Genomic DNA, 14,750 nt, shown 5'->3' with positions numbered 1-14,750 from the left:
TAGGTATGAGACATGTTTTGCTGCAAACATACAAAAAATGATTGATTTTTTTTGTGTGCTCTCCTTCAGGATTCCTCATGGTTGGGTATCGATAAGATAAGGTTACATGACATTGTAGGTCTCTGTGTTAGCTATATAAGCATATAATTTATTTTTAATTTGAACTATTTCAAGCCTTTAAGCTATAATTTCTTTGAATGTATGTCCATTTTTTGTCAAAAACCACCATGTACTAACTCGGCTGTAGATTTTAGCCCATTCATTAAATTTTGCAACAACTTAGTTTTTTAGAAACTAGACTCCATTCTACACACTTTGAAAAAAAAGTTTTTATTTTAGATTAGTTTTCAATTATTTCTAAGGGGGGCACACAGATATTTCACATTTTTGGGATGTGTCTAGTTAAAAATTCATTAAAAAAAATACACATTATAAAATTACCCGAAAAATTTGAGATAAACTACATAGTGTTAAGTAACTTTTTACTAGAGTGATTAAATAATTTTTTAAAAAAAAGTTAAAACTTTAGGGGGGCCACACTTTGTACTGTGTTATGTTTTTTTGGAATAAATAGTACCACTTTCTATGGCCCCCTTTTTTGAGGACCTAAAACTAAACCATTTTGAAAAAAATTAGTAGTTTAGAAACTAGATTCAAAGGACTACAACTTTTGTTTTTGTCATATCTTAAAATTTTGAGTGTAACTATCTTCAAATTCTTGTTGAAGTTTAGAAATTGCTGATTTCAGGAAAAAGGTGTCCACTTATGCCCCCCTTTTGGCACCACAACTTGGTGCACTTACCCATATGTAACATTAACTCATTGACCATAGCCACTTGGCAAGGACAATTCTAGATGGTCGAACACAATAAAATAATGTGGGAAAAATATGTTAGTTTCTGCATTTTTCATGGGGAGAAAATAGAAGCTTCTTAATAAAAATAATAGATAACATGAAGGTGGACTTGTCTAAGATATCAACAGAACATGACACTCATGGCTAATGATATCATGTACCTACATTTAAGTGAAGCATGCAAAATATGTCAGCGGAATTTTCTCCTAGGGGTGTCATAGCCCATTTAAGTGTCAAGTTTTCCTAGCTTTTGATACATGATGAACCTAGCCACTGAGAGCAATGTATCACAAAATAATAAATGGTTGCATGTAAGCTCGAGAAAAATATGCACCCTATCCTACTACTAATTATAATCATATTAAAATAAATGACACTTCATGATTATCCTTATCAAATGGCTATCAACATCAATAAAAAGGTTTTGGTAACTATTGGATATTTTTGCCACCATTCATCCCACTACGGATAATTGATATGAGAAAATTTGAATGGGCTAAAATGTGTCATGGTGCGTTAACATGTAACAGTTCTTGTTAACTTTCCTGTTATGCCCATTTTTCCATTTCACGAGTTCACTCCTTGTCCCTTGCAAAATGGTGAAAACTTTATGCTCTACCACATAGTTTCCTTTTGTTTGACTGATAGGGTGTTGTAGGCACTTAATTTTGGCACGTTTTCAAAACTTTCTAGGAGTCCTTGTGAAATGGTGGGAGTTAATGGTTCAACTTTATCCCATCTCAATAGGTTTTTGACAGTGACATGATTTGATTGTGTGTGGCCAAAAATCGTTTCAAGATCCTATGACTCCCCCCCGATGTCAAGAGAATGGTATAACTCAATTGCAGTTGTGACATGATTATCCAAGCAACCAAGAGGCTTATTTTACTCCAACTTACCATGTCATATTAGGTTGTGAGCATGTTCAATATGCCCCCATCCAATACATCCAAGCCCATGAAGATTACCAAGCTTATCTCCAAGAGTAGCAAGAGAAATACCATCAAGATCTCTTTCACTCCCCATAGTGAGAGGCATTGTATAAGAAATGTTCAGATGACCTTAGTAAAAGGATTGCTATAGAAAATCAAGAGATCATGCTTAAGCTTGCTCAAGTGCAAGCATTTGAGGTGCACAAGCCAAGACACAAATTCGATAGCTTTAGATGTAGAAATCTATCCCCTTTGCAGGTTATTGTACATGAGATGGTACCAATGTGAGAGCAATCAGTGGTGCAATAGTGGAACAACATATACTATTGGCCATACGCTCAAAACTATTACTAAGCTAGTAGGGTACAAGTGTTGTAGAGAACAACAACGCGGTCAAGGTTGATTGCTTAGACCTAACACCAACAAGAAGATGCCCCATAAGGCATCTAGCTTTGTAAAAAATAAGCATGTTGCCCCCAATCTTGCTTGTTTTGTGAAGTTACAAGTGCATTAACATGTAATTCTCTATTGGTGACTCCATGCCTAATGAATTGCTTAAGGCCACTAGTCTTATGCTTAGCAAACAAGAATCCCCTTTGAGTTGCCAAAAATGTTGCCTATTTTTTTTCCTACAATCATCCCATCACAGATAACCAATTTGAGAAAATTTCAATGGGTTGAAATCTATCATAGTGAGTCAACATGTACATTCTATGGATAACCTTTGCATAAAGCCCAATTCTCTATTTTGCAGGGTCCACTCTCTACCCCTTGAAAATGGAAAAAATAGATTTCTAGGGGTCCTTGCAAAATGGTGATAGTTAATGGTTCATCTATACAGGTGTTGAGTTGAATATCCTCACAAAATCCATAATTTAGTTTTATGCTATAATGCTCTTATGAAATTAAGTTGGAACCAGTATTTTAGGGAAAAACATATAAATTGCCCCAAAATGTAGACATTGCAATTCCAAAACACTTTTTAATGACAACGACATAATTCATGGTAAGCAATAAAATTCAATGTGGATGGAAGTGTTGATTATCAGCCGCATAGCTACATTGTTTGCATCTCAAAAATAACTCAATGCCAATGGCATTCTGCCTATTGAAGATTCAAATTAATAGAGAAGTTCGTGTGAAGCCTCATCAGACAAAATAAGGCACTAAATGAACCATATAATATTGTGCCAATATACAGACCACACTTGCCAAAAACTCTACAAAAATGATTGCCCACCTAAGCATACAAGTCCATATGCATAGCCCCTTACAACATAAAAAAGGTATTTCTTGATGAATTCAACAATATAGTCTTGAACATTCATGCAATGCAAGTTTTTAAACCAAACTATGGAAGAATCATGAGATAGAACAAAGTCTATATGTTTTTCATTGTGACTAATTGGGGTTTTGGGAGGGTAGTTTTTGGACTTCAAATCCGTTGGTCTAGGGAATCAACCAATATAGTAAAATTCTAACAATTCCCCCTAGAAAATAGCATGGTCATAAATAAAAAGATATTGTAATTTGCAACACAATGTGATAAAAAAAAGACATCCAATAGTGACAAAAACCAAAATAGAAGCATGAAGGCAAACATAATTCCAGACTATAATACGTTATTTATGAATCATTTGTTGACAACAAAATGTTAGAGCTTCAAACCCTAGATAAAAAAACACACCCTGGCTTTAAGAAAAAATAGAGTTTAAAACCATAGTGATAAAATAGTATAACCCCTAGTCTCAAAAGATCCATCTATCCTGATGCAAAAAATGACACATGGTATAGTCCTGTAAAACCCCAATGGGATATTAATGAAACATTCATTCACAAAGAAATCTTGGAGCTTCACACCCTATAAAAAATTGATACCTTTGTTTTAAGAAACTTTAGAGTTACCCTAGAAATAAAGCTTGACAACTAAGAAACCCTTCTCTCAAAAGGGGAGCTATCTGGTCTTTCGAAAATAGGAAATGGTACATGGACAACAGAAAAACATGACATTAGAAAATAATACACTTTTTATGAAACATTCTTTCACAGAGAAATGTTGGATCTATAGGATTTTCAATATAAATATAGCTATGAAAAATAAAAATCTTACAAAAACAAAGTAAAAATGGAGTCGTCTATTTTGAAACAAAATAATGACAAGGTACATGGTCAATAAGTAAACATGGCAACAAAAAATTATATGCTTTTAAAAAAAATTGTTCATAAAGAAATGTTGGATTAAAGCTTATATAGAACTAAAAACATGATTTTAAGAAGTTTTTTGGGTTTGTGTACCCTCATTATCAACTAATCTCCTATTGAACAAGAAAAAGGGTACACAGTTTTTGGGAGAGAGAAAAGAGACCCCCCCAAAAGAAAAGTTAGGACTCTGAGTGAGAGGACAATGCCCCCCCTTTTTACTCAATCAAAGAAACCCCCCCCCCCCCCCCCAAAGAAATATGATTTGACACTTTATTTTAGTGCGTTTACAACTACCACTAGAAAGAAATACTTAGTGGTCTTGATTTCAATGCATTATAAACCCTCATGAAGAGCATATGCTAAAAGTGAAACTTGAGCACAATAATCAAGGAAAAAAATAGCACCAATATGATCTACTCAAGAAATCATGCACTTTCAAAAAAAGAATCGCCTTGATACGAGGTCGTATGAGAAAGTTATGATCCTCTGAAGTTTCCAAAACGAGAACTATGCACAATCACGGTCGAGAATCTGCAATTTCTGAAGAATTCATGCATGAAAATCAAAAAACAACTCCACTAATAGATAGACCACAAAAAAATAGCCAAGGTCATAACAAGAATCATCAAAATCGGAGTCCGTATGAGCAAGAACGAGACATTTGAAAACTGCATTCAAATCTGCGACTGCCAATGGAGAGGGGTATGGCTGTAGCTTTCCGTGCTTGATTCTGCAAAATATATAGCTTGCATGCAAAAACTAAAGGATACTCAGATAGTTTTTCAGTGCTTCGAACAAAATCCAAAAAGCGTTTTTCTTGCTAATGTACAAAAGATGTTGCTGTAGTGAAAATTAGATGCCTTTAACAGTAAAAAATGGCTCCAAAAATCAAGAAATGACCCCAGCAACCAAAATATGACATGCAAATGTTGGATTAGCTTCCTAAGTCCATCAATGGCATGCTGGAACCTGCAATACTGATTGAAAACTCCAAATATGCAAGTTGGTTGTCAGATTTGAGACTGAAACCCCAGAGAAAAACCATTTTTGTCAAAACTTTTCTGATTCTCAAGATCATCCAAAGATGTAAGAGAAGAGCATACTTCGTTTTTCAAAAAACTACAATAAAATTTATTAGCCCCCCCCGAATCTCTCAAATAAGGAAACTAAAATCTACTCTTGCACATAGAAAAGCTCTGATACCATTTTAGAATCTGAAAAGATTAATAACCCAGAAAACTAGTGCAAAGAATAAATATCTAAACTATGAATGCAAATGATACAAAATCAAAATAGCAAAACACAGTTAGTTTCCAAGAAAGTAATGCAAATGCTAGAAGCAAAATAACATTAAGAGGATGCAAAAATAAGAGATGCAAATACAAGCCAAGTAGCATGCTTATATAGGCTAGGAAGAGGGAGGAGGTGGCAACACCAACTAATGAGGAGCAACCATCTATCAGACTAAAGATAGAAAAGTATCTTCCCAAGATAGTTAATGGATGCTCACATGTAGGAAGGTGACACCTCACAACCATTCACCTAATAAGACATGCTTTATTAACCTAAGTGAGATTATTAAAAGTGTAGGAAAAACCTAGCAAAATAGGAAAAATAAAAAACTACACTAACACCTCTTAATTTTTAGTTTTAAAATTATGGCAAACTTAAAATCATTATTGAGTGCATATATGTTAATTGGTAAACATGTGTCCCCTGTTGGTCATTTTTTGCTATCTACCAAAACTTGTTGTTGTTGTCTCTCAAAATCCTCCCTAAAATAAAAAGAGCTTTAAAAAATGTGGGCAACATAACACATAACATGAAAGAAAATAATTAATGTCTTTCAACATTGCTTTCTTGATAGTCTACAACAAAATTGTAGAAACTATTCACTTGGTTTTGGAGGTGGTCGTGTTGCTACCCTGCAAGCCGCCACGTGTTTTCCCTCAATGTCCCATCAAAAGTATGAAATTAATGTCTTGCCAACATGTCATGGCTATTTCAATATTTTTAAAATTTTCTTTCTGGTGTATTTCCCATCAGCCAAAATCTTCTTAACTGCATAATCTATGGTGCAATTTTGAGCAACCGTCTAATGCACACTGTTAAGGAGTACAACATACACCGTTAAGGCTTCCAATTTCCTATGTCTACATCCCATCATGTCACATACAACCTATCTTATCATGCCACATCATGGGGTATGTTATATATCACTCTAGTGATGCCACATGTTGTTTTTTGCGTTTGCATAACTATTGTTATTTATAAACTAGGGTGTAAATAGAAAGTTTAAAAATCATAAGGAATACAAGTTTTCCTTGAGGTTTATTTGAAGCTTAATAAGAAATGAGGAAAAATATGTTATTCAATATTATTAGTACTTGTTGTAAACAACAATATTATTGTATTTTCAATTATGAATTAATTAATAGTTTTTGCACTAATCAAAAATTATTATTTTAGATAGTATAATTGTATTTTCACTTAATCAATTATTTTAGTATTGATCAAAACTTGTTTTTTTTTGTTTTGTTTTTAAAGTAAATTTTAGTTTTATAAAATTAATATATGTATTTTTTAATGAATACGTATTTTAAGCTATTAAATTTCTATAACTAATTGTGTAATTTTTTTACCATCAACATTTCAAATTACACTTTGTGATTCATCATCTTGACCAAATAGACCATAAGGAGAAGAAAGAATAGGCATTTATATTGATTTATAAAATAAAGTACACTATTTGTAAAAAGAAACAAGAAAATATATGATTACCCTTCAAAAGTTAGATGGGTAGTACTTGAATAAACAAAATAGACCAAGATTAGATAGCAACATCCAATAGTAGAGACATAATGTAAAAAATTGCTAAGGGACTAAATAAATGGTTGTGGGTGGTGGATGAGGGTCATGGACCTATTTGGGACTCCATACATCAACGAGGACAAGGATTTTGTTCAGAATAGATCGCTCTTCTTTAATTGTACCCTATTTAGTGTCTTTCTTCTATTCCATCTTGGAAGGAGACTACTAGAGCTTGTCCAACTATTATTTGAACAAGCAAAATTGCTACTTATAGAATGGTTTGTATACTCCCCTCCCCCTTACCCCACTTGAAAGTTGGGCCTCTATGTGGTGGAGAGATGGAGCATCACCTTTGAATTTTTTTAACACCATCCAATTGGTAGAATTGACAATAAGGAGCTTGAGACTGTGGGGTCAAAGTGGAAAGTCAATACAACAAATCCTTGTCATTAGTGCCTAAAATAGCACCAAACTTTAGTGTATTTATTCCTTAAAATTAGTCATTGGGTGGGATCAAAAGTCAAGGCAAAAGTGCCTCAACCTTTGGTGCCAAGTTTTTGCATCGTGTTTTGTGCCAAAAAAGTTTTCTTCCTATTTTTCTTCTAGTATGGTGTCAAAAAAACTTATTTTTTGGCTTCCAATTTGATGTTAGGTTTTTCTTCCATTGTGATGTCCTCTTTTGCTTCCAAATTGACATTAGGTTTTGTGTTCATTATGACATCCTTTTTTACTTCCAACTTTGCTTCCATTTTGGACTCTTTTGTTTCTTCCAGTTTGAATCCCAAATTTGCTTCTTATGTTGCTTCAAAGTTTACTTCTAATTTTTCTTCTAAGTTTTCTTTTGATTTTTCTTTCACTATTACTTCCTTGTTTGTTACCTAAACTACTTCCTAGATGACGCCAAAGTTTGCTTATAAGATTGCTTCTGATTTGCTTCTAGTTTGGCTTATATTGTTGCTTTCTTTTTTGCTCCTAAAAATAATTCTTGTTTTTCTTTCATTTATTAATTTAATATGTTTAAATTCAACTTAAGTATTAGTCATATATATAGTGATATTAGAGCGCGATGGAATCTAACCACCATCATCTTGCTTGTAAAGTAGGCACTCTTCCATTGAGCTAGTACCTTTTAGAAAATAAGAGATGCAAAGCGTCAAAGTTCCTACCAATAATATTACAGACAATAGAAACATTACATTAAATGCTAAAATAGTGGCATTATAGAAATTTACACATCTAGTATATTAGGATGTGAAAGAAAACCTTGTGTAGGACCTATGCGGCTTTTCAATTTTTATTTTGTTTGTGATGTGTTGTTCGTACCACTAATGTAATGTATTTAGAGTTAAGATTAGGTGAAATCAGGGCGATATTGGTTTATAAACTTATGTATTGCTAATAATACTAAAAAAAATAAAGTTATAGGCAATAGAAAAATTATGTTAAATGCTAAAATAGTGGCATTCTTGAAATTTAAACATCCAGTAGATTAGAATGTGGGAGAATTCATTATGTGGGACCTACATGGCTTATCAATGTTCATTTTGTTTGTGATGAGTTCTTATGTACTATGAGGCCAAAGGAACAACATATAGCTATAGGAACAACATACAGGTCTACAAGAACAACATATAGCCACAAGATGATAATTTAAAGCTACAGGAACAACATGTAACTACAAGATGTCATTTTAAATCTATACGAACATAAAAAAATAGGATCATGTTGTAGGGGAACACATTGATGCTGTAAGAATGATTAATATAAATGAATCTTAGATGTAGAGCATCAACATACAAGATATGTTATGTTCTTTCTTATTGTGTTGAATATAGACTCTCAATCCTAACTAATCTTGATGACATCTTTCAGATATTTAGCTTTAACTGTTATGGTAAGAAAAAATAAGTCAATCAACATTCAAAAACATGTGTATTAAGTAATGGCACATGAGAAGTAATCAATGACTAAAATAGAATGATGCATAGTACATTTAGTATATCAAGAATGATGAAGGCCCAACTCAAGCCACAAAAGAATACAACCAAAAGAGAGATTTCTATTATCCAATTGAAAATATTCTATTATATAGGAATTACAATATGAAGTCAAATCTCATGCCTCACAAGCAGACACTAGATAGAAAACTACAGTAACTTTGGAAAATCCCCTTTTCCCACAATCATGTTTGCTCTCCTAAAACTGTCTTCCAACCCTAAAGGTGGGTCCAAAATAAACTATTTTTTGATTTAAAAATTTGATATTGAATTTTGGCAATTGGGCACCAAAATAGAGAAATTAAAATTAAAATTTGAACCAAGTTAAAAAAAACTAGGCAAAAAATATCCAACTTTCAAGAGACATAACTTTTTATTCAGGGCTCGATTGATGAACTGTTTGCACCATCGAAAAGCTCTTTGAGTTCACTACAACCTTATGGTTGGGCTTCACTCGTTCCACATTTCTGAGGCTCTATGGGGTTGTTTAGTGCCTCAAACTGGGCTCGAAAGATTTTTTTGCATTTTTTCATAAACTTAAAACTTCCAAAACTTTCAAAGTGTGATTGATTTTGACCTAGTTCTTTTGCCAAAGTGTTTAATCTTCCATTTGGTTTTGCTTCAAATTTTGGTTCCATCAGCCATAAATATTAAAGCTTATGAAAAAATAGCAAGTTGAGCTACAATTGGGGAGACTTGAGAGTTGAAATCTCTAGTTTGAGCAAATAGGTATCAAGAAATGCAAAAACTTTGAAAATTAACTAAAAAAATATATATATTTTTTCGGTGATGTAGGATTACCATTGCATTGTTGGATGCTCCTACTATAACATATATTAGAGTTGTGCATGTATTTACTCCTCTCCCCTACATGTTAAACATTAATATTTTTTCAAAATAATTAACCATTTAAATGTGAAGCAACATACATTAAATTATATTAGATACCATTTTTAGTATATTAATCAACTAAAAGATATATATATATATATATATATCATTTGTATTTAAAAATAGCCTAATAAACTAAACTAATAATATACTAATGTACATTACCCTTTTGTCTCACTCAATCTCTCACCTTGAAAATTTTCATTCTTATTTATCCAAATTTTTAAGAGTTTCTACATGTATATGTTCTAAGTTGAGTTATTAAGTTTCATTATCCATTTTGATTCTAGAATTGGATTTGTCTCATTCATCAATTTTCCTTGTTCCTTTATAGGAAGAAAGATATTTTGCTACAATGTATTTTTGACCCTTTGTTTGAAAATAATATTTAAATCTTCACCACTATTATTGTCTATTATATTTCTAATGAAGTAAACCAATAAGTTCTACCAAGGGACAAATACATTTGATTTAATAACAAAATTCATGTTATACACACCTAAATGGTGTTGAGTCTAAATCTTGTACAATTCATTAAGAAAATTATAGATTTTTAATAGATAATTTCGGTATTAACACTACTTAATGCAAATGTGAGATCTTTTTATTGCATAACTACAATCTCACCCAAGTGAAGCATAAAACAATTTTTATGACATATGGAGCAAAGATTGCCTGTACAAGTGAAACAAAGTTTCCTTGTGTTGAGCATAGAAGAATATATGAGGCGATTTGTATGCATTGTGGAAATCAATTAGTGTACAAACATTGACAAAGGCAAACTAGTAAAATCTAACACAGGATCTCATTATATCTCCAATTGAAAATAATTGGATTCATCACCTTATCATTGCATTATGATAGAAAATTCTAGAAAGAGTATGTATTTTATGTAAATTATTTATTATTATTGTAATACCAATTCTTGTATTTTTGTTGACAATTTAGATTCCAAAAATAAAAAATGGTAAAAAATGATATCAATAAAAGCAACTTTAAAAAGTGATATCTTAAAGTTAAAGTACACAAGATTTGCACATTTTATTTGATCAAGCTAACCACAAACCCAAAAAAAAAAAAAAAAAAAACTACTCGTAATTTTACATATATTAAAGCATTGACCCAATACTTCTTTATCACCCAACAAAAGAACATCTTAACAAGAATCTATTCATATTATTTCATAAATTTTAACTATTTCTAGAAATACCATGAAAACTTTGATACAAACTTGTTAACAAGATTGAATTGGACTTGCTGCTTTCTTGAGAATCAGAAACAGAGATTCTATCATTCTGAGCTACTCTTCTATCAATCTAATGCCTTCATATAATATATATATCCACGAGCTGAAAATAGCGTTCACAAGGAGATTATGTAAACAAATGTATACAATATCTACGTCTATGTGACTCTGCTAAACCTCCTCATCCCATAATTCTTCAACGGTCTTGTAAGGGCCGGCTCTACTATTAACATAATTCTCTCCGCGCAGTAACTTTTTCTGTTCAATCTTGGCAATCTTGTCATGATCATCTGGAGTCAAAGACCAAGCAAAGATTTGAAAGTTTTCAGATATTCTGCCTGTGTTGTAGCTCTTAGGCAGCACACTCACTCCTTGCTCTAAACCCCACCTTAACATAACCTGCGTTTGCACACCGCCAATATAAGTTTCTAATTAATGTCCACACAAGTAGCCAAACTAATCAAATATAATACACATACCTGAGCTTTAGTCTTTCCATGCTTTTGGGCTATTTCTTCAATGATGGGGTTTTCAATTACCGCATTGGAACCCCATGGAGTATTTGGAGCTCCCAAAGGAGACCATGCACTCACATGAATGTTATGCTTGTTGCAATAATCTCTCAACTTCTTTTGCTGCCATTGTGGATGCATCTCCACCTGTGTGTTTCCATACTGAATCAACATAAACTTGATGCAATTCAATAAATTCCTATTACTAGACCAAGTAATGTCTGTTACTTAGAGAAAAGAATGGGTGAATTTGGATTAGAAAACAGGCAGTTAAAGAGGTGATTTGCATTAAAAAAACTGTTAGCTACTCTGGACTTGTAATACTGTGATTTAAAAGCTCCCATGCAGGGATTTGGCGAGAAAATGGGATTATATCAAAGTGATAAGGTCATGGGTCATAATAGTCACCTATACATACTACTAATAATCCCTAACAATAGAAACAGGCTGATCAACTATACACCAAGAAGAACATCTGCAGAACTTTGTAGCAAAAATAAATTCTATGTAGAAGGAATCCATTTAATTCTGCTGTGCTATCTGACATCAATATATAAGTTAATAGTGAAAGGACAACATTGTTATGGAACAAATATCATAAATAATGGAATTTAGTAGTACTTATGTTGCAAATATTTGATAGTAATATCTCATTTCAAGGAGACAACTTCCTAATCGACTTTAAAAGAGATACCAATAATCTTTAATACGATCACAATACTTCACAGTTCACATAATGCCACAGGGCCTAAGATCTTTCTTTCAAGATTGATTGCTGCTCTTCCTGGCCTCTCTTCTCCTGTAATTCCAATTCTGTGGTTGTCATCATTGCTGATCTGTTTTGTTAAGCTTACTGAACATTCTATTAATTTTCTGTTCCAATGTTTATGTCCTTGTTTCATAGTTCTTCTTACAGTTTTTAATGTATATGCGGTTTTAATCTTTGCCGGTCCATTTTGTACTGGTTTCTCAAGCATTCTGTAGTTGCTCTTTTGCTGGTATGTTTTCTAGTTATATAGTTGCTAGTTCTTTCTTGCAGTAGATACTTCGTATTCCCCGTTGATTCAATATACTTTCTATATATATTATGCTTATGCTTGGAAGTTGGAACAAACCTTAAAGATCTAAAATGCCTACATATGATTATAACAATGTGATTATGCAGCTTATGTAAGAGTTAAAGTTGCCACGAGTTAACTACTTATAATCGAATAAATCCTAAAATTTACTGTTTAACTGACAACACATGGTCCAATACACACTATTCGATTAGAGGCTACTCATAACTCTACACAAAAGGGCAAAATAGCCTTGACAAGTCTACATAACTTATTGAATTTGTCCCTGAACAACGAGTGAGACATTTCATTAAAGACACACAGATAGCCCTTCTGTCAGATGAAAAACAAGCCTCTAAAACAGGGAAATACATTTGTGCAAACTCTTTACCTGATCAACAGCAGGGGGAATCTTGGCATGTTTCAGCAAGTCCTCGATTTTCTTGGAGGAAAAGTTACTGAGCCCAATGGCTTTGGCAAACCCCAACTCCACGCACTGCTCCATTCCCTGCCAAGTAGACTTCATATCTAATGGCACATAGTCTTCTTCTTTGACAGGGGTACCTCGAATATCTACTCTCGTCTTGACAGGCCAGTGGATGAGAAATAGATCTACATACTCTAGTTGCATATTCCTGAATATTAGAAAAAAATTCAATAAGGAGGTCTACAGAACAGAGGAAACAGAAGATTGGACTTGTTAAAACTAAACCATACATTAAACTATCCTTGATTGCAGCAACAGGATCGTCGTGCTCTGAATTCTTGAGTTTAGTGGTGACAAAAACATCTTCTCTGCTGACAATCCCACTCTGAAAAGCTGAATTCAGAGCCTTCCCCAGTGCATTCTCTGAGCCGTAAACCCTAGCTGTGTCAAAATGTCTATAACCAACCTACAGAAACAGAGCATTAAGTAATAAACCCAAGTTCAGATGATCATAATAGGTCAAACGGACAGCACCAAGTAAATCTCTCGTAGAATAAACCAAAGAAGAGCTTATAAACCATCTGTAGTAAAATATGGAAAACTGTGGGAAGTTGAAATAAAAACCTTATCTCACGATGTAGAATTATGTCCTCTGTCCCATGACCCAGACAGCCATATCTTGTAAACTGAGAAAACTACTATTGAAAAATGGAAATACCTGAAGAGCAGCAGTCACTGCTGATATGATAGTTTCCTCGTTCTTATCAAGTGATACAGTCCCCAGCCCAATTAATGGAATCGGGGCTCCTGTGTTAAGCTCAGCACTTCTTCCTACACCTCCCATGATGTTTCCTGCAAGCACTCACGGACCCATTTATTGTCTCTATGATACAAGGAAAAAAAAAGTTAAAATTACTGAGTGGTTTGCCTCCTTTGTCATTGAATTCACTGTGTAGCTTCAGATTTCATTACCTCTGTGGAATTCTTGGGAGAGAGATGAGACGACGGAGATAAAAAAAGGCCACACTAGATCTGCTGTGGAAAAGAAGAGAAAGGTCGTTTTAAAAGGATTGCAGAAGCTTGAGATTGGTCAGAGAAAATTGGGTAACAGTAGGCAATCCATTGAATAGAGAAATTTCCAGTTTGAAATCGTATTGTAGGGTCGAACGAGCACGTCACTGCTTACGCGAAGGGTATTTTGCAAATCAGTGTCTGTCGCTATCGCTCTTTCCAATTTGATATTGGATTGTTATGGTCCAAGTAAAACATTTAGGTGATGGGATTACTCGGATGTTTCTATTATAACATGCTTTTGGACCGTGCATGTATTTGACCCCTCTTCATTAAATGTTAGTATTTTAATATATTAGTAGACTAATAAATATACAATGATATAATATGTATTGGTATTATTCATACTAAACTATACTAAAACAAGAGCTGGTGGAGCTTGAGTCCTTGCCTCATGTCAAAGAGGGAAGGTAAATTTGTGTAATAGTTGAGTCATAATTAAATAAAAAAATCATTTTTCTGTTGAAGAATTAGGAACGTTAGAAATGTAAAATGAAGGCACTTTTAAAAAACACATATATTTAAATTATTATTTTTAATTGTCAAACCTTGTTTTTATTCACTAATTATATTTTTCAATGTACTATATAGTTTCTGTGTAAATGTCTAATATATATAATTTCAGTATACATTATAGTTTTATAGATATTTAAATATAATTGATTTGTGTTATATTTTTCCTTAATACAAGTAAATTAATAAAAATCTATTTCATAATATAAACATTTATCATATATCTAAACATTG

The 14,750-nt window shown here is 33.0% G+C and overlaps 1 protein-coding gene across 1 annotated transcript in view; it reads right to left on the bottom strand.

The window, feature by feature from the left end:
• Nucleotides 1-14,072, bottom strand: part of LOC149570444 (non-functional NADPH-dependent codeinone reductase 2-like) — a 101,064-nt gene extending 86,992 nt beyond the window's left edge. Inside the window, exons 1-5 of the mRNA XM_089823092.1 lie at nucleotides 13,905-14,072; nucleotides 13,651-13,784; nucleotides 13,223-13,398; nucleotides 12,897-13,140; nucleotides 11,415-11,594 (exon numbers count right to left, since the gene is read on the bottom strand). Of these exons, the coding sequence (XP_089679218.1) occupies nucleotides 11,415-11,594; nucleotides 12,897-13,140; nucleotides 13,223-13,398; nucleotides 13,651-13,776 (726 nt within the window). The 5' untranslated portion in view covers nucleotides 13,777-13,784; nucleotides 13,905-14,072. The remainder of the gene's footprint in view (nucleotides 1-11,414; nucleotides 11,595-12,896; nucleotides 13,141-13,222; nucleotides 13,399-13,650; nucleotides 13,785-13,904) is intronic.
• Nucleotides 14,073-14,750: the final 678 nt, after the last annotated feature.

The sequence above is a fragment of the Cupressus sempervirens genome, chromosome 3 (assembly GCF_028749045.1).
Source record: "Cupressus sempervirens isolate cs-2001-9-10 chromosome 3, ASM2874904v1, whole genome shotgun sequence".
Taxonomy (NCBI): domain Eukaryota; kingdom Viridiplantae; phylum Streptophyta; class Pinopsida; order Cupressales; family Cupressaceae; genus Cupressus; species Cupressus sempervirens.
Note: the sequence above shows the minus strand (reverse complement) of the source record. Positions and strands in the feature narration are given on the sequence as shown.